The sequence below is a fragment of the Siniperca chuatsi genome, linkage group LG15 (genome assembly GCF_020085105.1).
Source record: "Siniperca chuatsi isolate FFG_IHB_CAS linkage group LG15, ASM2008510v1, whole genome shotgun sequence".
NCBI classification, from domain to species: domain Eukaryota; kingdom Metazoa; phylum Chordata; class Actinopteri; order Centrarchiformes; family Sinipercidae; genus Siniperca; species Siniperca chuatsi.
In genome coordinates, this window is record NC_058056.1 from 24,376,626 (window position 1) to 24,397,008 (window position 20,383).

The window sequence follows — 20,383 nt, forward strand, 5'->3', positions numbered from 1 at the left end:
CTTTGCATTTTCACATGCAGAAATGGTCCCGCAAACTGGATTTCTTATTTAGCGTCAGACAATACTTGTCTTACTGGTGGTGCTTGTTTGTTGTCACTGAAATAGTCCAAACAAGACAGACAACATTAAACTCAAGTTAAATTCAATTTAAGCCTTCCTTAATGCTGGAGAAACTCTAATCTTCCTTTGGGAAATCAGCTAATTCAAGACCAGGAAAAGTCAGGACCCCGGAGAGAGCCGTGAATTACCAAAGTTATTAGGATTTATTCTCTTAGAATCATGAATGTTTGTGCCAATCCACCCAGTAGTTGTTGAGATATTTCCCTGCATAAGTGAAGACTTTGACCTGCTGGTGGCGCTTGATGAAAAGTCAGAGGATCAACAAAGTAATTTGGATTCGTTCCATGAATGCCCAAAAATGTTATGGCAATTCATCCAAGAGTTGCTGAGATATTTTAGTCTGGAGTCTAAAGTGGTGGACTGACCGACATTGCCATCCCTAAAACACACACGACACATCAAACCTTAAACTCATCCAGCTCTTACAGCTTAGTAACAATGCCACAGGCAGAGCAGAATGTCAGAAAAAGAAGGTTTTTATCCAAAAAAAAACAACTAGAACCATCACATCCTCAGGTCTTGCTACAGTGTGCTTCAGTCTCAGCAGGTCTGTGCAGGGCAGGGTGAGGAGGTTAACAGGGCGGTGGAGTGAATGCTAACAAAGCTGGGTGAATGTTTTCTTTCTTTTCCCTCCACCACTTCTTCATACACACACACACACACACACACACACACACACTGAGCAGGGCCTCTCAGAGTAAAGAAGCGTGACCAGCAGCAGCTGTTAGATTAACAGCTGCCTCTGTTTGTCTGCTGAGACCCCGACACACTCACACTGATCTCTGATCTCAGTCTCTCTGCACCCTCCTTTAGTCTCTCAGCCCTGTTTTCATCCACATCTACTACACTACTATGAAATGTGCATCGCCATTGGTATTTCAGTCCTATCCAATTCAACTGAGCTCGACATTCAAGTAATTTTTCCAGCAAATGACAAAGATTCACAGGTTCCAGCTTCTCAAATGCAGATTTTTTTTTCTGGTGTTGTAAGTAAATTCCATGGTAATAAATTGAATATCTTTGGGTTTGGTGCTGTTGGTCGTACAAAACAAGCAATTTGAAGACTCTTGGAAGGGCTGATGGACATTTGTCACTATTTTCTGACATTTTATAGACTAAACAATAAATTGCTTAATCAAGTAGATTGTTGCAGCCCTATATCTTATCTTCACCGTCCTAAACATCTTACTGGTAGAGGTCAATTTAACTAAGATTTAGAGATACAAAATTATAAGTTTATTTGGCTAAAATCACATTATCCTTAATATTACATAAGATGTTGGTTTGCTTGCTTCTCCCTGACTTCCTTTGTCTATGTTAATGTGTAATATAATATAACATAATATAAAGTGGACCTCATACTGCAAGCGCCATCTGGTGGTTCAAACAACGCAAAACAACGGTAGCCGAGAGCGGTCACGTGACCAACGCGGAAGTGAGTAATAATCAGAAACATTACAATGTAAAGTAAACACTGTTCGTGAGAAGTAAGTAGCTTTTGTGTTTTTCGTCCAACACATGAAACCATGGTTCGATGTTTCCTGATACACACCGTCTGTCCGGTCAGTGCTCTCGGTGCCGGAGAGAGTCGGGTGCTTTACTCCCGGGTTTTCGGCCCAGATGAAGGCATCTTAGCCGGCCAGCACCAAGAGCTCAGTCCGGAGGAGAGACGACTCCTGCAGAAGGAGAAGGTAGCTGTGGTAGCAAGGTGAGTCGGTTTTCAAAAGCTTAGGCTTAAGGTGAAGTCTTTGAAATGACTTATTCCTGTTGCTATTGTGACAAACAACTATATTTTTGAGTTGTTTTTCATCTATAATACATATATACACTCTATATATACACTTAAAGAACTGGCTTGAGAAGTCTTAAATAAAATGGACACTGGGGAACCTAACAGGGATATCTTAGAGGGCACCAAAGGAAACATGTGGAATTAAATTCAGTTCCTCTGTTGTCAGTTAAAGCTTCTGCTCTGTGTTGCATTTACCAACATCAGCATATCACTGATCAATGATCAATGAACTGTGGTGCTTTGGTATTGACACTGTAAGCAAATCAACATAGTGGAGATGATTGGCAGCCTCAGGGTTGCTCACTCTTGCTGTTCTCAGCTTTTAACCCACTATTCACATCCACTGCATTCCCCTCCTGTCCAGTTAGCAGTTGTGATGCACCAATAGACCGCTTTGCCTATTGGTAGTCGACAACAAGGAAGAGTAAATCATGATGGTTAGGATGTAGGTGACCTTCTGTGTTTTAGCACTAGCTTTGTCTGAACAAATCTCACGATTCTGTTGTAGTTTCCCAATGAGATGTGATAATCCTCCACGCACTTGCAGCCTCTAAGTGTAGTCGGGCACTGATGGCCAGAAATATGTCACACAGTTGATTTAACTACAAGTGTGGTTACTTGGATGGGCCCTTCGGTCTTACTGCTTGTGACACTCCAAATTAAGACCACATTTCCCATAAACCCCAGTACTCCATTTGTGCTGCTCTTGTCCCTGTCTTCCTTCTTGATGTTGTTGTATATTTTTGGCTTTGTTGATGATAGCAAACAGCCCTTCACGGCCTGTCATGTCTAGATACATTGACTCCGTTTATCCAAGAACAGCACCCTTGTTCTGTTTTCTGCTATAATGCCTCCACTCTTCTTTCTGCGTCCTGCTGATTTCCTGGTGGCACACAACGTAAAAATGCATCATTAAAAAATCCCGTGGGGGCTGTCAATCATCTCTGCATTCATCTCATTTGTTTTCAGTAAATGAGGATTTCTTTCAAAGAGTGTTTGTGTAGTTTTCTTTTCTATCTATCTATATGACAACCTGTAACTACTGATTATCACTTTCAAAAGAAAATGCTCATTCTCTGTGCTGTAGAAAAGCAATGACAGTACTGTTCTAATGACATACTTTTTCATATATGAACATACAATAATCATTAAGCAGATGTTAGGCCTTCCAAACACTCTGTAAAAGGCCTCAGTTATACTAATGTCTCAGAATAAATGTGGTGAGGATTTATTAATGTTATAACGCTGCATCTAGCACTGTTGGACAAAGCTGTGCAACTGGGCAGGAAAGCTTTATCCCAGTTTCAAAAGCTGGCCATGTGGCTGTTTGATTTAGAATGATATGAAATGAAGGAACGAAAGCAAATACTATATTTTAGAACTTGTTAGTCAAATACTTCTGGGGGGTTTTTGATTGTTGGCCAGACAAAATATCTAATTTCACTTAACATCACTTTAGGCTCTGGTAATTTGTCTTTATTTTTAACACTAAACACACAACAAAACATAGAAAACCACACCCAAAATAATCAAATAAAAAGAGGATAGATTAACAAATAATAAAAATGAGTGTTATTTACTGCTCTAATCTTAGTTATGATGATGGTGGTTTAGAAACAAATAGTAATCTGCAGGTGAAGACTAGTCACCTGCCTGTTTCTATATTTCTGAATATACCACTGATCCTCTGTGAGTCAGGCAGGTCCGGAGCGCTGTCTCTCTGTCCCGGGAGGCTTCAGGTCGGCTGCTGGTGGAGACGGTGCCCGGGGAGGAGGCGCTGGCCCTGCAGGAGGCCGACAGTGGAGTGGTGCGTCTGAGATCTGGAGACCCCTTCTCTGAGGAGATGAGCGCTCTGTGGCTGGGAGTCCAGAGTTTGGGCTTCACCATGGTTTGTGAGCCCCACGAGAACCTCCTGCTGGCTGAGGGAACCCTGCGTAACCTGACCCGACACTGCCTGGAGCACCTGCACATGTTGGGGCAGGGCAGCGAGGTGAGCAGCAACCCCAAACAGACATGTTTTCATTTTCAAGAAAGGGCTTCGGGATGTGTTGTACATTTAGGAACTCTTTTAGACGTGGCACCAAAGTGTTAAAGCAGCACACGGCAACTTTATGCAATGGCAGCTCCAAATGGCAGCAAGGGGTAAATATCTTCAGAATCTTTGATACTCATAAAACATGTAATGAGGCTGAGATGAGACAGTACTCTGTGTACTTAAATTTGTCAAACCTGGACTAGATTAACATTGATCTTGATCTAGACCTGGTCTGATATGGTCTGGATGGAGAAAAACAAATCCAGTAAATGTTTCACAAATCTGCCAGGGGTTTTAAACAGTGTCTGAAGTCTCCTCCATGTCAACGTATTCCTCGTTTTAAAAGTGTAAGTATCTAGACTTGCTCTGATGTGGTCTAAATTAAGAAAAAGCTGTGAAATCGCCATTTTTCTGTTTTCACAAATGGAATAAAGGCTGCTCAAATCCCACAGGGGGTTTTAAACAACGTGAAGGCTGTTAAAATAATATGTAGTACCTGTTTCACAACTTTAAGCAGTGTAACAACAGAGAACTGGCAGAGAAATATTATTTTCCCTTAAGTTACCATTCATTTTTCCCTTAACTTTCGAACTTAGAAGCCATCTTCAGCCTTGTTATTATTTGGACGTCACAGCTAAGTGGACCAAGCTGGACTCAGGCCAGTCTTCAGTGGTGTGCTAGTTGCTATTAACCTTCAGGAGATTAAAAACGTCCAGATTATTTTAAACTTGTCTGATGTTTTTTCTGACTGGAAATCGGTGCGTCAACATCAGGGGTGTGAGTTGGAAAAAATGCCTTATGGAGCTTTGGGGAAAAAAGTTAAATGAAAGGATAGTGAGACCTTTGAGGATCTTCAGGCAGCCGTTTGATTAGCCGACACATTAAAATGCCCACCATAAGAAACCCTGCTTGTTGTGATTAATTTTTAGGTGGCCACAAACAAGTTATTTGTGGCATAACTGTATTTGCTGAAGAATAACGTCAGTCTACTGTCTGTAGACCTTTTTATAACCAGTGTTTGTACTTGAATTGAACAAGATGGAGTGTCTGGCTGTGCCACTTACTGTTAGCCAGTTTGTGAAGCAGGGATTAGAGCAGGGAAAGATTCCTTATTGGCGAGTTTAGCTCTGTCGCTGCTATTTGGGAGACATTTTTTTATTTTAGTCTTAAAGGATCAAATCTGGTGATATTCAACAAATCCCATGGAAAGACCAAAACCAACAATGATTGATCCCAATAACAAGTATTGTGTGTGTAGCCACAGCCTGATATATCTTATTCCTCTGTGCCATAGAGCTCCATTGTTGTCCAAAAACTATTAAAAACACATCAGTGAGCCACACTGTTGCACATGTTCCTTCATTACCATGAACACACACACTGTAGTTTATTTTGACTCCATCGCACATTCACTGTCCTGCTGCTGTAAATATTCACTAGAGCACCAAATGTGTGTTAATCCGCTGCTGAAACTGGACTGGAATATGTTTCTTTGTTGCAGTGCCTCTTGTTGGTTAAGCCTGATAAAAATGGGTGTATTTTTACATTTTTATTTTTGCCTGGTGCAGCTTTAATGATATTGTATTTAAATAAAACCTTTTGTCGCAGAGTGTCTACACACGAATCGTTATCACATCATTAGACTGAAATCTGTTCAGTGAAACAGTTTACCTCCACAGAACTGTTACTGTGTGGAGCATTGATAGCCAAATGCAAAACAACAACAACTCATTATACGTTATGGAAACAGCAATAAAAAAAAAAGGCAACAGTAATGAAACAAGATTGCAGCCATACACATTTTATTACCATCTGTAACTAACTGCGATCGTTAAAAAGTCTGCACAGGGGTCGTCACTAACAACACTTTCCCCCAGGTTCTGCTGAGGAGCAACCGTGTCGATGCTCTGCTCAGCCGCCTACTTCCTCACGGGCAGCTCCTCTTCCTCAACCACCGCTTCGCCCAGAGTCTGGAGAAGGAAGTGGTAGCTTACATGGCCAAGTGACCCGGAGCAGCCCTGTGTACGGACACAGTGTACGACCAACTCACTCCGGTCTGACTTCTAGTTTGAGCTCAATCACTGCTAGCTGTAACTGCTAGCTTTCAAACAAACAGACTGACTTTTGTTTACCTTTGGTGACATTTCTGCGGCAGTAGAAGAAGAACGGGCTACTGGCAGCTGCTGTTTCAGATTGCATGAGGTGGTAAACACACAGAGTGGGAAATATCTCCCTCAGCCACTTACAGCTCACTGTTTACTGTGTGGGAGGCTTCAGTTCAAATCCTGTTTGTCAAATTGAAGAGTGGAAAGGAAAATGTGGCAGATTAAAGAGTGCAGCTGAAGAGGCCAGTTAAAACCTACTTGTCAACATCAAAGACAGCTGTTTATCTGATTCACCATACTTGAATGACATAGTTTGACCTTGAAAAATCAGCTTTGACCTTGTTTTTGAGAATTCTGGAAGCATGAATAAATCTCAAAGTGCTTTATCGTGACATCTAACGCACCTTTTGTTTCTGAAGAGTAGGAGGACACCAGACTGGGATTTTTAAAATGTTTTTGTGCAGTACAAAGTATGATTCATCTCATAGTAACAAATGGCTGAAATGGAGCAAAGAAAGATCAATGTCAGACCTGTTTAGTGTCATTTTGAACCAAAAATGTCATAATTCTTGAGACCATGAAAAAGGAAATATTATAAAACCACAATGAAAGATATGCAGAGATGTTGGCATGCAGAATACAGAACAAAACAGGAAATGATGACAGAAACAACAACTACAACAGAAACATCCAGACACAACACATAACAAATGTATTCCTGTATCTTGTGAACATCTGTTCTACCCCCCCAATCCAATGATGCCAGATTCTCCTGCTCCTCCTCCTGGCCTCATAAAAGCCTCTTAAACCCCACTTTTTTGTTCTGGCAACCAAATCTAAATCCAGAGCGGTGATTTTAGGGGTATAATCTGTCTGGATGCCAACATCAATTGCTTTGATCTTGTCCTTTTTTCTGTATTAAAAAAATAAAACTAATTTTTAGCATTACCCAAGGCGTATTCTTTGAAACGTGTGTACTCTGCAATCAAGGACACACAGTGCGCTTTCCAAAACTGAGGCACCGGGGATAGCACGTTAAAAATGATAAAACACACAAGAGAAGGATTTAGAGTTTGTGTACATCTCATGGGGAATGAAAAGCACAAACTCAACTTCAGCTGCACAACTGAATAACAACGGAATCAGGTAACCAGTAAGTTCCACTGTAAGACCAACAGAGGGCGATGTTGTTCCTGTGAGTTTCAATGTGCAGTGAAGGACATTGTGGAGGAAACCAATTGACTAATTTGAAGTTAACAAGTATTTCAAGTAAATTTAAAACTACTTTCTAAAAGATCAACAGTGGAATTATTATACACTGTGCTTCCAAAACTGTGGGGACAGGCCTGCTTTTACTTAATCTTTTTTGTTGCAATGGTTGCAAAGTGCAATTTCACCGCTAGATGCCACTAAGTCCTACACACTGGACCTTTAAAGTGCACAATAGAAAAGCAAAACTTAGTAAATCGAGCCAGAACATTAGAGTGAATCTTAATGTTACAAAAAAAGAACAGGAAAATTCACATTAATCAAATCAGGTGTAATGTACAAGATGTAACTTTAAATATTAGTTCTTTCCATCTTAAAGATGTCATAAGTAATGTCAGTCCATTCATCACTTGAAGATATTTCTGGTTTTAGCCTCTTTTTTAGTAGCAGCCTTTCTGCCAAGTATCTGACTCCAGAGGTCACATTTCCTGAAGGCAGGTCACCCAAAGACCCTTTCCTGTTTCAACACGATATTACCCCTGTGCACAAGGCCAGGTCCATGATTTTCCCAGTTTGGTGTGGAAGAACTTAACTGGCCTGCACAGAGCCCGGACCTCAACCCATCCAACACCGCTGGGATGAATTGAAAGGTTGACTGCGAGTCAGGCCTCATCGGCCAACATCAGCTTATGAATAAATCAAAGCCTGCAAGCTAGTTCCAGCTACTACACTTCAATGGCATACTTTTCTCACTGCAAGATATATTCATAATAATAATTTCATTAGAGTGGTGTACTTAAGCTGTTAGTGCTCTGCTCACTCTTTTGCTGTCACTTGCTGCTGCTTCTCGTACAGCATTTCATAAGCCCCACCTCCACCCCAGCATCCACCTGTAGACTCTGAGTCTACCTTCGCCATGGGGGGGGGGATTGTTATATAAAGGTATGAGTTATTATATATTATTATATATTTTAAAGATGTCCAGTTTTGAGATTGACACTTGGAGTGTAAAAATCAGCGCCATGCCATTTTTTCCACTGAGAATTTACTTTTTAGTTAAGTGGGAGACATCTTGTGTCCAATAGTTTTGAAATGAATAGTATTTTCACATTTCACAGATTCTGGATTTTTTTAATGAGGGAGAAGAAGTAGATGTCAAGAATTTTTGATCAGCTAATTTAACTTTTTTGTGGGAAAAAACATGTCTGGCAAAAATTACTATTCAAAACAGACTGTTTTTATTTGTCTTACAACATGTCTGGAAGGGATCTTAGATTTTTTTGAAAAGCTGACCTCAACTCTTTGAGCAGATAAACGGCTATGCAGTCTTATTAAGTCTTAAAAATTGTGTGTCGATTTATAATCTTGAAAAACAACATTTGGTTTTGGCTCCTTTAACTCAGCACATCCAGTTACTTGGCTTCGTTAACATTACTGTATTAAACTTTCACAACAAATTGCAGTGTCAGGACTGACAAACCAGGGCTTCTCCACGAGGGGGCAGTATGTAGCCAGACACGATGAGAGCTGCAGTCTTTGCTGCTGATAACAAGAGACAAATAGTGACACCAGAGCAGAAATCCACCAGGCAACAAAATCAGGAATGCTGCTTCAAAACCATTTAAAATTAGCTGGTAGACATCAAACAAACAGCGCTGAGATTGTTTTCATGTGTGTGAAACCAGTTTGTAATTACAACTAATTAGTGATGCACAGGCATAGGAAGTTGATCTATGCCTGCAAACAGCTGTTTGATAAAATGCATCAGTTAATGTCAAGTGCAGATTAAAATTACAGTATCTGCTGCAGATTGTGTGTATGTTTTGCTTTCAAGCTCCTCTCCTGTAGAATCAGGTCCAAGTTTGGGTTCGGGAGGCAGACACCAGCTCCACATTAAAGGATAGGCTTAAGACTTTCCTCTTTGATAAAGCTTATAGTTAGGGCTGGCTTGGGTGAGTCCTGAACCATCCCTTAGTTATGCTGCTATAGGTCTAGACTGCCAGGAGACATCCCATGATGCACTGAGCTCCCCTCTCCTCATCTCCCTCTCCATCTGTATGCATTTTTTATCTCATTAATGCATGTTACTAACTTGACATCTTCTCTCTCCTGTAGTTCTGTGCTTTCTCGTTTCTCTCCTCTCTCCTTCTGACGCTTTTGGCAGGTATTTCTACCTCCGGAGCTGCAGAGTCTGGATCTGTGGTTGTGGGCCACCTGCTGCCCCCGTCTTCCTGCTCGACAACTGCTACTACAATTGTTATTATTAGTCTTATTACTATTATTATCATTATTATTCCTATCACTATCGTTCCTATTATTATTATTATTACTTAATTATATAACCACTACCATTACATTATTATTATTTTAAAATTCTAGGTGCATTTTACATTGTGCTGTGATTGTAAGGTCTACCCACATTTCATACAGCACAGCCTGGTTTGTAGGCAGGATCATCAATGACACGTTACACATCCCAGTTTACAAATCAACATGTGTGGATGAGAAAGAGGGGAAGTCAGAAGGGTGAAAAAGTTCCTCAGTATAATTGCACAAAGAAATCACAGGGCTGGAAAATGCAGCAAAATTAGCATATTTAGTTGTCTTCGCTTTGAAAAGCGGCCACTCTGGGGTCAAAGTTAAAAGATTAAATGGATTAAGGTTATGAAGAGGTTCGCAACTAAGTGCTACTGAAGCCCAAGAATCTGCAAGTTTTTATTCCAGCCAAACACTGGAGGTGATTACTCCCTGATTAGCACAAGGCACAAGCTCGTCTGTGAAATCAGCTGCTTTAATGTGTAGTTGAAATGAAAACCTGAACACTCTCAGGCTTCAATAGCACTTACAGAGGGAATAAATTGAAGGCCATTAACTGAAGTACATAAAATTCTCATAGCAAAAACAATCTTGTACCATTAACCAACTTTGCAAAGTGGTTTTTATCAGCCCAACATTGAAAAAACCAACCAGATGGAGAGTTGGGCGAGTTTCTCGAGGGGACCCAAAGGTCAAACTGCATGAGGCAGCAGTGCCAGTAGATCAAAGACAAAATCTGGGTAGCTGCTTTGTACATGAGCTGGAGTGCACTGCTGACTCACTGAGTCAAGAGAGAGGAGCTTGCAGAGCACCTGATTCTTAAATGGTACTTAGCGGAAAGGTTGTCCTGCACAGATTTTCCAGATCAAGATGTGAACCAGCAACCTTCGGGGCCGTAAACTGTCTTCTCCAACCACCTCCTGCTCTTGTTCTGTGCTTCAAACCCCCCCCCGCCTTTCTTCTTCCAGCTGCCCTCATATTCGCTCATCATCTGTGCAGGCTGAGCAGACCAAAGCTGACATTGTCACAGCCCATCTCAGTCACTCGCTCAATCTTTTCTTCTTCCTTAGTTTTGTTCTCTCCCTCCCACCAGCCTGAATCTCTAACAAAAGATTTTCTCATTGAATTTAGAGACTGGACATTGAATATGCCAACTCCTGAGTTTAAGGATTTTCCTCTTAATATTTTTTCTCCTGCCTCATTAGATGTCTCCCTGACTATTGTATGGCTCATGGCGAGAGCACTGTGGAGAAAATGGGCTCAGCTCCAGCCAGGGATACAATATGAATTTCAATGCGAGTTGACGACTTATTCACTTTAGCCTCTGTCAGGGCATGCGGCGTGAAAAACCTGAACGCCATGGCTCCCATTCATATACATTAGGCATCATTTCTATTCCTTTTCATGCGTACATCCCTAGAATTTCAAATATTTCTCTCACAAGCGAAAGCTAAGTGGAGTTTCTACTGGAGTGGAGGTTGAGGAATGCTCAGTGATAACAGCTAAACGCCACTCATATTGGGTGTCACAACAGATCTTTATGATCTGTAAATGTCTGCATTCTTCACTGCCTGTGTAGGAGTGAGATTATATGTTCGAAGCACAGTATGTAGGCGTTGACATGCTAAGCTTGAATTAAAGGCTTGGATATAATAATCAGCATTTCTCTATGTTGGTTCTTTGCCATAATTATGCAAATTATACCTGGAATTCTCTTAAAACACCCCCCCTTACATGCACAAATACACACACATATACACACCCTCCAGTTTATCAAGCATCAGAAGAGAGATGTTCTCTCTTCGCATCTCAAATCGTGTTAGATTTCCAATTTCAAGCCATTTATTATTATTTATTGTTATTTCCATGGCCCCTGAAAAATGTCTTTTTCACATTTCAACCAATCTGCATGAGATGCCTGCTGTCTAAAGGTATAGCTTGTTGGTGTGAGACTATCACAACACTTCAAACAACTCAATTATTTGAAAATATAAGTCAGTTATTTCTTAATTAAGCTCCCTCTGCAGTGCAGTTCCTCTGTAGGTTTGCTGTTGTTGCTCATTATCAATGAAAAGGCAGCGCTGTCTGTGGGGAAACAGTCGACTTCACCGAAACAAGGACTTTCATATCTTTAATTTTCTGCTTTCTTTTTGGTTCTTTTTGTTTTTCCCTACAAATTGATTTGTTGATCTGTAAATAAGCTAAGTGATAAAGCAGTCTAGACTGAAAAAGGCCACATCCTCCTGATGCTCTGATAGTGACTCAGAGGGGATTATAAGGCAAACAGGATCCCATCTGCCTCTGCAAGAAGGGTAGTCTTATTCTTTTTCACCATTATTTAAATCAAAGATAGACAGACAGACACTTTCAAACTCTTCTCTCTCAAAAATACTGTGTCAGGCAGTGGTGGACTATAAAAAGGGCACCAGCTGTGCAGTATATTGCACTGTATTGCATTTTCTCCACTGGAAGAGCACCCATTAGTGCACTGGATCATGTTTTCTCCACTGGAAGGGCACCCTAGAGGGCACTTTATCACTGGAGGGGCACCCTGGAGAGCATTTTATCATGTTTTGTCCACCGAAAGAGGGCACTTTGTCAACATGGGGGTCCATGAGACATAAGTCCACCAGTGGTGACAGGCTACTTCTAACACAGTGCCATCTTTAACGACAAGCTCATTAGTAAAACACACTCATATTTTTATCGTGCAGGAAACCTTCTGCCTCTTTATTGCTTGCGATTGGTCATTAATTGCAATTTTTAACAGTAATTAAAGTAATTCAGTACAGAGGTTATGGCTTGTTTGTGGTAAAACACATAATCCGGGATCATAATCTTAACAGCTCTGAGCAAATGTGATCATATCCAGTACAGAGTACCAGCTGTAAAATGTTACGACCTCCTCAATAAATTTACATCTGAGAATGGCAGACTCTTTCATGGTGTTTCATTGTATTTTACTCAGGCCTGGACGGTTTAATGGGTCATACCCCTTTATCACACGAACATTCCCTTACTTCTTACTCCTCCCTGCTCCTCACACTACTTTTTGCATCATTCAAAACTGTGCAGGAGGATGGGGCAAGTTTAAACTGGGAGGTGGCTTCAAACTATTGCATTCAAACTATTTGTAATATGTTCAAGTTTTAGAAATAAAGTCTTCACTCGAAAACGATTAATCTTGACTCTTTCATGTGATTACACTAAATATATCAGAATATAGAGAATGAAGGTACACTGATACAGGAACGTTTCACACAGTGGTTTTGATTTTTGAGATTTGCAAGATCAAGGACTACCAGTTGTTGTATGATGCAGTCATTGTCAGCCAGACTTAAAGCAGCATTGGTTGATTTTTGGCCACTAGAGGGCAGAAGAACTCAGAAACAAGCTGACATACACACACCTCTGACATACCTTTTAAAGTTGTTAATCATTTGGGGTCATGTTTGTGTCCACCTGAAGAATGTACGTCTAATATTCTCTCTCTTTTTACCTCTGGTTTGGTCTCCACCCACTCCTGAGAAAAATATCTGGCTGCTAGATGTTTCGAGCCTGTTAAACAGATCGAATTGCCTTTTTGTTTCACTTTATTCATTTAGCCTGACATTGTGTTCATGTTAAGTGATTTCTGGTTGGAAGGTAGGGCGTGGTTTGTTTTGTTTTGCCCCACCTAATCAGTAGCAAGTGACGTTCCGCTGATGTCATTTTCATTGTTTCTATAACTGGCAGAAACAGCTGTTGATGAGCACCAGATCTATTTGAATCGCTGAACTGAGATGTGGGCAGTAATTCAGAGGTCGGGAACCAGGCTAAGACTTTTCACTTTCTTCACCAGATAGTCATTAACTGTGTCTTTCCGCCAATTGGTTTTTAGGCAGGTGGTACAGTCGATATATTAAAGCTTTTTTTGCTGAAAATACTGTTAATAAGAGCGATAAGACTGAACCATTCAGCGAATCTGCTGTTAAACTAAAACAATAAGCTAAAACTGGCTAAAAATCTCCAAAGAGCCGCAGAGTTGGTGATAAATCTCTGTGAATTTGTTACTAAGAGCCACACCTTCTATATTACACGTAGTCATTTGACTCAGTGCTTTAAAATGCTACTCATAGTACTTTTATTAAACTTCACAATGATAAGACTGATGTCTTGCATTGGGCTGGAAATCAACAGTACTTTCTGAGTGCCAACCAAGTTGTGCCCGTAGCACAATGTATCAGAAGGTTTTGAGTACTGAGTTGGGTAGGATAGTATTCAGTCACATACCCAAAACATTTCCCTGCCTTTTCTTGGATTCAAGTCTGAAATCCTCAAGTCACGAGATCACTTTTCTGATCTTCATGCTGCTGCCACTCTGAGTTAATTTATGTAAATAAAAGAGTCAATATGTCCCTCAAAATATGAATATTATGTATGTGTCTAACTTTTTGCCTTAACGCCAGTTTACCACAGACCATTAACTGCTTCAAATTCAACCACACAGTGCTTATGACACGTGAGAGCCCAGAGTGGGGAAATACTGTGCAAAAGTGCCTCATTACGGCTGCTTTCAAAATTAAATGGAGACGATGTATTATTCATTTGTGCAGAATCCCCTGTGAGTGCGGCCCAGCAGGAAAACAGGAAGTGTCTGAGGTTTTCTCTCTGCCAGCCACTTAGCAATTGGTTGATACACCCAGTTCTGCAGTTGGGACCCCAGAGAAACCATACAGCATTCACTCACATGAATTACAGGATGTCCAGAAGGCCTGTTAAAATTAGATGGCTTATGTTCATACCTGATGATAGCATCTTTCCTGTGCCGTTGCCCAATTCAGAGTCTGGATCCTCTAGTAGACTGGAATAGGTCGTAACAAGTCAACATCTAATTTCAATGCAATGCCTCCTTCTTCTTCATGTTGTGATAACAGAAATACATACATAGATATATTTACCATTAATGTGGTACACTATTGGTGAAATGTCACAGTTCATACTGTAAACCTGGGTGTTATGGAACTTAGATTACCACTGGTTTTTACACTTTATTGGCCATTTGAGGTCAACTGTCTGGTGATAGTGTGGAAATTTTGACTATACAAGTTGACAAGGGAACCTGCTCTATGGGAAAAGTGCAATGAGATAACTTCTGTTATGAATTGGCGCTATATAAATAAAATTGAACTGAAGACGTGCCTGAATGCACCATTAGTTTTACTCTCTGGAGTCAGATGGTCTCATTTGAGGAGGAGGAGCAGGTCTGACTCTGTCTTCAGGTCCCTTCGTGGGCCACTTTATTCAGAGTTTCTGGACCCAGAATTTGTACACAGCCACAAATATATGAGCAAAAGAAGTGTGTGTGACATAGAATAGCATTGTAAATAAGTGTTTGTTTGTGTTTTGCATAATAAACACACTCCACTTCTTTGACAATAAAGACTAAATCCCCTTGCATTGCGTGTGATCCGCTGCAGACTGTAGGTGCACATTGAATCCTCCTTTGTGAATAGTAATACAGTTTTAAAGAGGGAATTGCAATTAGAGGGGGGAAAGTGGGTCACTTATGACACCAGGGACGTGTACCAGAAAGCACTATGTGCTTGTCATGTCATCTCTGACTAAGCTGCAGTCACTCTGGAGCGGCCCCCAGTGTCAGTCGCGTCAGTTTGGGCAGGTTGAATCCACTCTAAAAGCAAGCCTGTCCAATTTTCTCCCTACTGGTCATTTACCTTTCACAGTGAGAGCCTGCAATATGTTGGCTGACAGCTGTCATGTTTTATGCCGCCCAACGACTGCATACATTTGAGGAGATTAGCGCTCTGTCCAAGCTCTGCATGTGATAAGAATTCTCATCAGAGCAATGGCCTACATGGTGTAGAGATTTCAAGCATTAAAACTATTTTTTTCATTCCATATATGTCATAAATGTGATGTCTGGTTATTTGAGGATACACAGCAGAAGCCCCATTCATTTGTAATGGCAGCTTAATAATTACCTGCATGTGTGTGGGTTGATGCATTTTCGTCACCCGTGTGATAGTAATTGCTTTGAAAATATCTTAGATAGCTGCGACCTTATTTGAACACATCACAGGTTACGTTTTTGACTGATGCCTTTTTCAGTGATGGCCAGAGTCCAGGCCTTTATGATTCAGTATACACTTCATACCAAATCAACAAGGTGAATGGATGCAGGGGTGTATCTAGGAGTTATGGAGCCCATGATTTCCACCAGGGAGAATCTCTGGAGACCCCTCCATATTCCTTTCATTTCTACACCACCATTAGTCAACAAATGAGAAACATCTGGGCGCAGAATGTGAATGTCTACCTTCCAAAACTCAAACAAATGTCTTCATGTTGTTTACTGAGGAATCAGTGGCCACATCTTAAGTAGAACATATGGAAATTGGACGGTTTGATCCTGCTAATAATCTCGCAAAAACATACTTGTTTATTCAACATTTGTCCACATTCTTGCCAAAATTTACATTTAATAACCACCTCAGGGGTCCTCCTTCTAGCAGTGTGGGCCTGTCTTATCCTGATCGGTCCCTTTTACTCCTGTTTCATGTTTTTTCAGGGGTCCTTCTTCTCCCAGTTTGGGTCTGAGGTGAGTGTGACACAGGAGTAAAGGGCGACTCAGGAGTGAAACATTCCTCACCTCCTGCTTGATCCCAATTTATTTCTTCCTATCCCATCCCAGTTCTACTTCCTTTCTCCCTGTTTTGTCCTGATTCTACTCCCGATCCTGTTTCAAGTTTTACAGAGCTCCTTCCTCGCTGCATTGCACCTCACTAACTCTCTGTAACTTGCTAAAACAGGCCTATGTATAACTGATTTTAATTTGGTTGAGAGAATGATTATACATCATTACTGTATGCTACAACAGCTGAGGTATGTAACGTGACTGCTTGGTTTTCCTGTCTTGTCCCGATCCTGAAGCGCTAATGTAATAGCGTTCCCCCAGGAGTCCTGCAGCACCCATGGGACCCTCAGGATTCTTGTGGAATAGGACTGATATATTTCTGATCCACTGCAGTCACTATAACCAAAATGACACCCCTGTAATGATGGCCAGGTAAGCTTTTGTTTTCCCTTGCATGATGCTTCAATTTTCTCCTAACAGTGGGGATGGATTTATAATTTGTGCTAACAATGGAGGCGGCATCCAACAACCCCAAATTACCTCTTCCTGGCTAGTGTAGACAGCAATATTTAATAGCTCATTGCTCTTTCCTCTCAGTCCTAATGAGAAAAAAACTGTCTACAGCTTTCCAACTGTCACAGCTCATTATTGCAGGTTTCAAAGCTGTACCTGCCTGAAGTTTGATGTCTTTTCAAACCGGAGCTTTCTGTTTGACTCTCTCTCAAAGAGAAAAGGTAGTCAGGTTATTGTCACACCAAATATGATTTCCTGACAGATCCTACTGTTTGAACTCAAAAGTACTTTCATTGAAATTGAATGAGTCTACAATTAATGACAGTAACATGCAAATTCCCATTTAAAAAAAAATGTTTTTCACTGTTTACATGCTCACTTATGTTGTTTCTTCTTAAGTTGTTATTGCTCTTTCTTCAAATTTGGGTCCAGTCGGCCCACATGCATCTTACAGCTTGAATGCATTTAAACATTTTCATTTCAAAGTACCACTTTATTAGAAAAGAGATGTTTCCTGGTGTTCCTTGCTCAGCATTTCAAAAAAAAAGAAGACGCTAATGTTTTTCTTACATTGTTAAAAGCTCTAATTATCTTCAGACACATTTTTGAAGATAATTAGAGCTTTGATTAATATTTCACAGCAAATTTTGTCAGTGTAATTTTTTTATTATGTGGATAAAAAGTCAAACTACAAACTGTTTGTAGAAAATAAAGTATTACAGATGTACAGGAAGAGACGATGTGACCAAACTTTCACACCAACCCAGAAGTGTTATATTTCTTATATTTCTGCTTGCTTGCAAGGGGCACTGACACAAGCTGCATCATTTATTTGCTTTGGTGAGGTCTAATTTGGTCTTGTATAGCTCTATTGGTAGAGTGAGACATTAACAAGGGAGATGGTTTAGTTTTTTGATTTGCACTGGGACTTCCCGTATTAAAATGTTCCTGTAAAATCCCAAAAAACTCACCAGTCTAATCAGCTTCAATAAGCAAGTTGGGCGACAGCAATACATTTCATCCCATCCTCCCTAATGAGATGCCACAGACTTTTTTAGACTATTTGGTCATTATAAATACTGGGGTCATGCATGTGTACTTCGATGCCCAGGAGGAAGTCCCAGATAGTAATACAAGAAAGAAACGCCTCTCTCTTTTATTGGAAGTATATTTAGCTTGCTGCATAGCTGTGCACTTACACGCATAGTGAGGGCAGATGAGTTTTTAAAAATGTTTTTTCCACCACTGCGGTGTGGGGCAAAAGAGGTGAAAAGACCCTCCAACAACCACCACAAGAAACAGACCAACACTCGCTCTCTGTACTTAAATTTTTCATTCATCTCAACTGCAGTGACTTTGCAGGCTTATGTGAACACTATTCTACATGAGATGAATGGACATTATGTACATATATTTACTGATGGGTTCAAAAGCCCTGGAAATTGGTAAAACAAGGTGTGCATTTTATGCTCCAGAGTTGAAAGTTTTGGTGACTGACCATATAGCAGTATATTCAGTTGAAATTATGAATTCTATTAATTTCATTTGCTCTACAGTGGATAGAGGACATCAAACCCATGCGAATTCTAATATGCTCAGACTCAAGTGCAGCCCTGGCTAGTCTCAAACATACTTCTTCATGATGTAGACAGGATATTCTTTATGAAATAATGCAATCTTTATACATCAATTCCTAACCTAATAGTTTTAGGTTAGGAATTGATGTACAGTTTTTATGGGTACCAGCTCATGTAGGCGTTCAAGGGAATGAAACAGTAGATCAGCTTGACAAAAATTGATTAAAAGCAAATCAAGTTCGCAATACCAATGAGTAAGGCAGAAACCAAATCTTCCATTTGGAACAAAATTAGGTGCAGTGGCTATGAGATGAAGATATTAAGGCATTTGTTTCTGATCCACTAAGAAGTGGGAGTTGGAAGGTCACTTGGGAAAGAAAGAAGAGTGTCTGATTAGCAGGATTAGACTGGGACATACTAAACGAAATTCATCTCTGCACCTCATCGGAAAGCACCCAAGCGGAAACTGTGATGTCTGCAATCAAATGGAGACTGTGGATCATGTCATCTTTGTTTGTCCTAAATATGCAAATAAAATACATTTATTAAGGAACAAACTGGAATGTAAATGGGTTAAACACGTGGACCATAAAACATTCTTCGCACTATGGTTTTGACGCAGCTATTTACAAGACACAGGAGTGACAGCAAGGATATAAGAATTTTGTAACACTGCAGTTGGTGGCGATAATACTCTGCCCGGTTCCTTCGCACTCCATCATATGACATAGAACTTTCTGTTGTGCTGGTTTTTGCATTACCATACATTTTGCATAATATTTTTATATAACTCTATTTTTGTTCTATTCTAATTTTAAATATTTGAATTTGCTATATGTTCTGTGTGTGTACCGCATGATGGGGGCCACACCTTTCATCTCATTGTGCAACCCTGTGCTGTAAAATGACAAACTGCATTGACTTGGCCTCCACTAGAGGGCGCCAATGATTGGCTGCGGCCCTGGAGAGGGGTCGAATCGCGATGACGTCACGGTCGCCGTTCTGGAAGGTGGTTGGCTCCAGCGAGCGCGGGACGCTCGTTTGTTGCCATGGCTGCTGCTCCCACAGGTGAAAAAAGGTGTAATTAAAGCAAAGTAAAGTAAAGTTGAAGTGTGTTTACTGGCGGTGCGGTTGGAAGGGTTGACTTCAGACTTTCATGTGGGGTACTCATTTTGGATATGAGCGGTGTCGCTGGCCGGAGGACGGAGTGGTTGATGAGGAGAGTAGCCTACTGACGCCCGAGTTACACCTGCGGCCTCCTTGGGTTTTGAAGCCGGAGTCATTAGCTGTAGGGTGGAGAAAATTGGCTTTTCGAGGCCGGGGTACCTGCACCACAGAGGGCAGGAGGCTCTGCACAGAAACCGGACTGTGCTGTCCTCTGTGGATGTAACTTTAACGGTCGTCGCCCAAACCGGATGGATTTAATCTGCACTTCAGGATCTATAAGGTAAATTGATTCTTGTTACAGTTGAGTTAATGCTTGTAAAGTCATGCACATGAGCACTAATTATGGTGTGGCTACTGCTGGGGTGCTGGGTTTAGTGGGCGGTTGTGTAAATTAATATCTAGCTAGATTATTATGCAGAATATTAAAACATGTGGCCTGCATTTTACTAATTGAGTTCACAGTGAAATGTTCCAACTGACTAACATCATAATATTTCATCATCATTGGGACTGTCACAATTCCTGCATCCTGCAAATCTGCATGACTTTTCTCCTTGACAGCTGCTGTAAAGTCTTCCAGTTTAGATCTTTATTGTCCCACATGAGTAACTTCTTTTTAAAAACAATGACACGCAATAAAACGATAAAACGATAAAAGAAAATTCAGTACATACAATGCAAAACAAACAGTAAAAAGTAAATGATGAAAACAATGCAACAAAAAGTGAAGTTATACATAAAGTGCTAGGCCTTATGGGAATGAGAGGCAGTTTAAACCTCCATCAATCAGTCAACAAAGGTATTATGTGTTTAATCAACTCTGTTTATTTGTTTTAATTAAGAATATTTAAAAAAAAGTCAAACCAGGTCCAGAGGTTAATCTAAGATAGAAGCAAAGAAAGTAATTTTAAAATC

The 20,383-nt window shown here is 40.6% G+C and overlaps 2 protein-coding genes across 4 annotated transcripts in view; both read left to right on the forward strand.

Moving 5' to 3' along the window:
* The first annotated feature begins 1,549 nt into the window (after positions 1 to 1,549).
* Positions 1,550 to 7,000, forward strand: ap5s1 (adaptor related protein complex 5 subunit sigma 1). Its single transcript, XM_044166991.1, has 3 exons — positions 1,550 to 1,828; positions 3,611 to 3,902; positions 5,825 to 7,000. The coding sequence occupies exons 1-3, from the start codon at positions 1,647 to 1,649 to the stop codon at positions 5,951 to 5,953; spliced, it is 603 nt and encodes a 200-aa protein (XP_044022926.1). The 5' UTR covers positions 1,550 to 1,646; the 3' UTR covers positions 5,954 to 7,000.
* Positions 7,001 to 19,317: 12,317 nt separating this feature from the next.
* gfra4a (GDNF family receptor alpha 4a) overlaps positions 19,318 to 20,383 on the forward strand; it is a 253,425-nt gene continuing 252,359 nt past the window's right edge. For all 3 annotated transcript variants that reach the window (XM_044167857.1, XM_044167858.1, XM_044167856.1), the window contains exon 1: positions 19,318 to 19,748. The gene's annotated coding sequence lies outside the window, so the exon portion shown is untranslated. The remainder of the gene's footprint in view (positions 19,749 to 20,383) is intronic.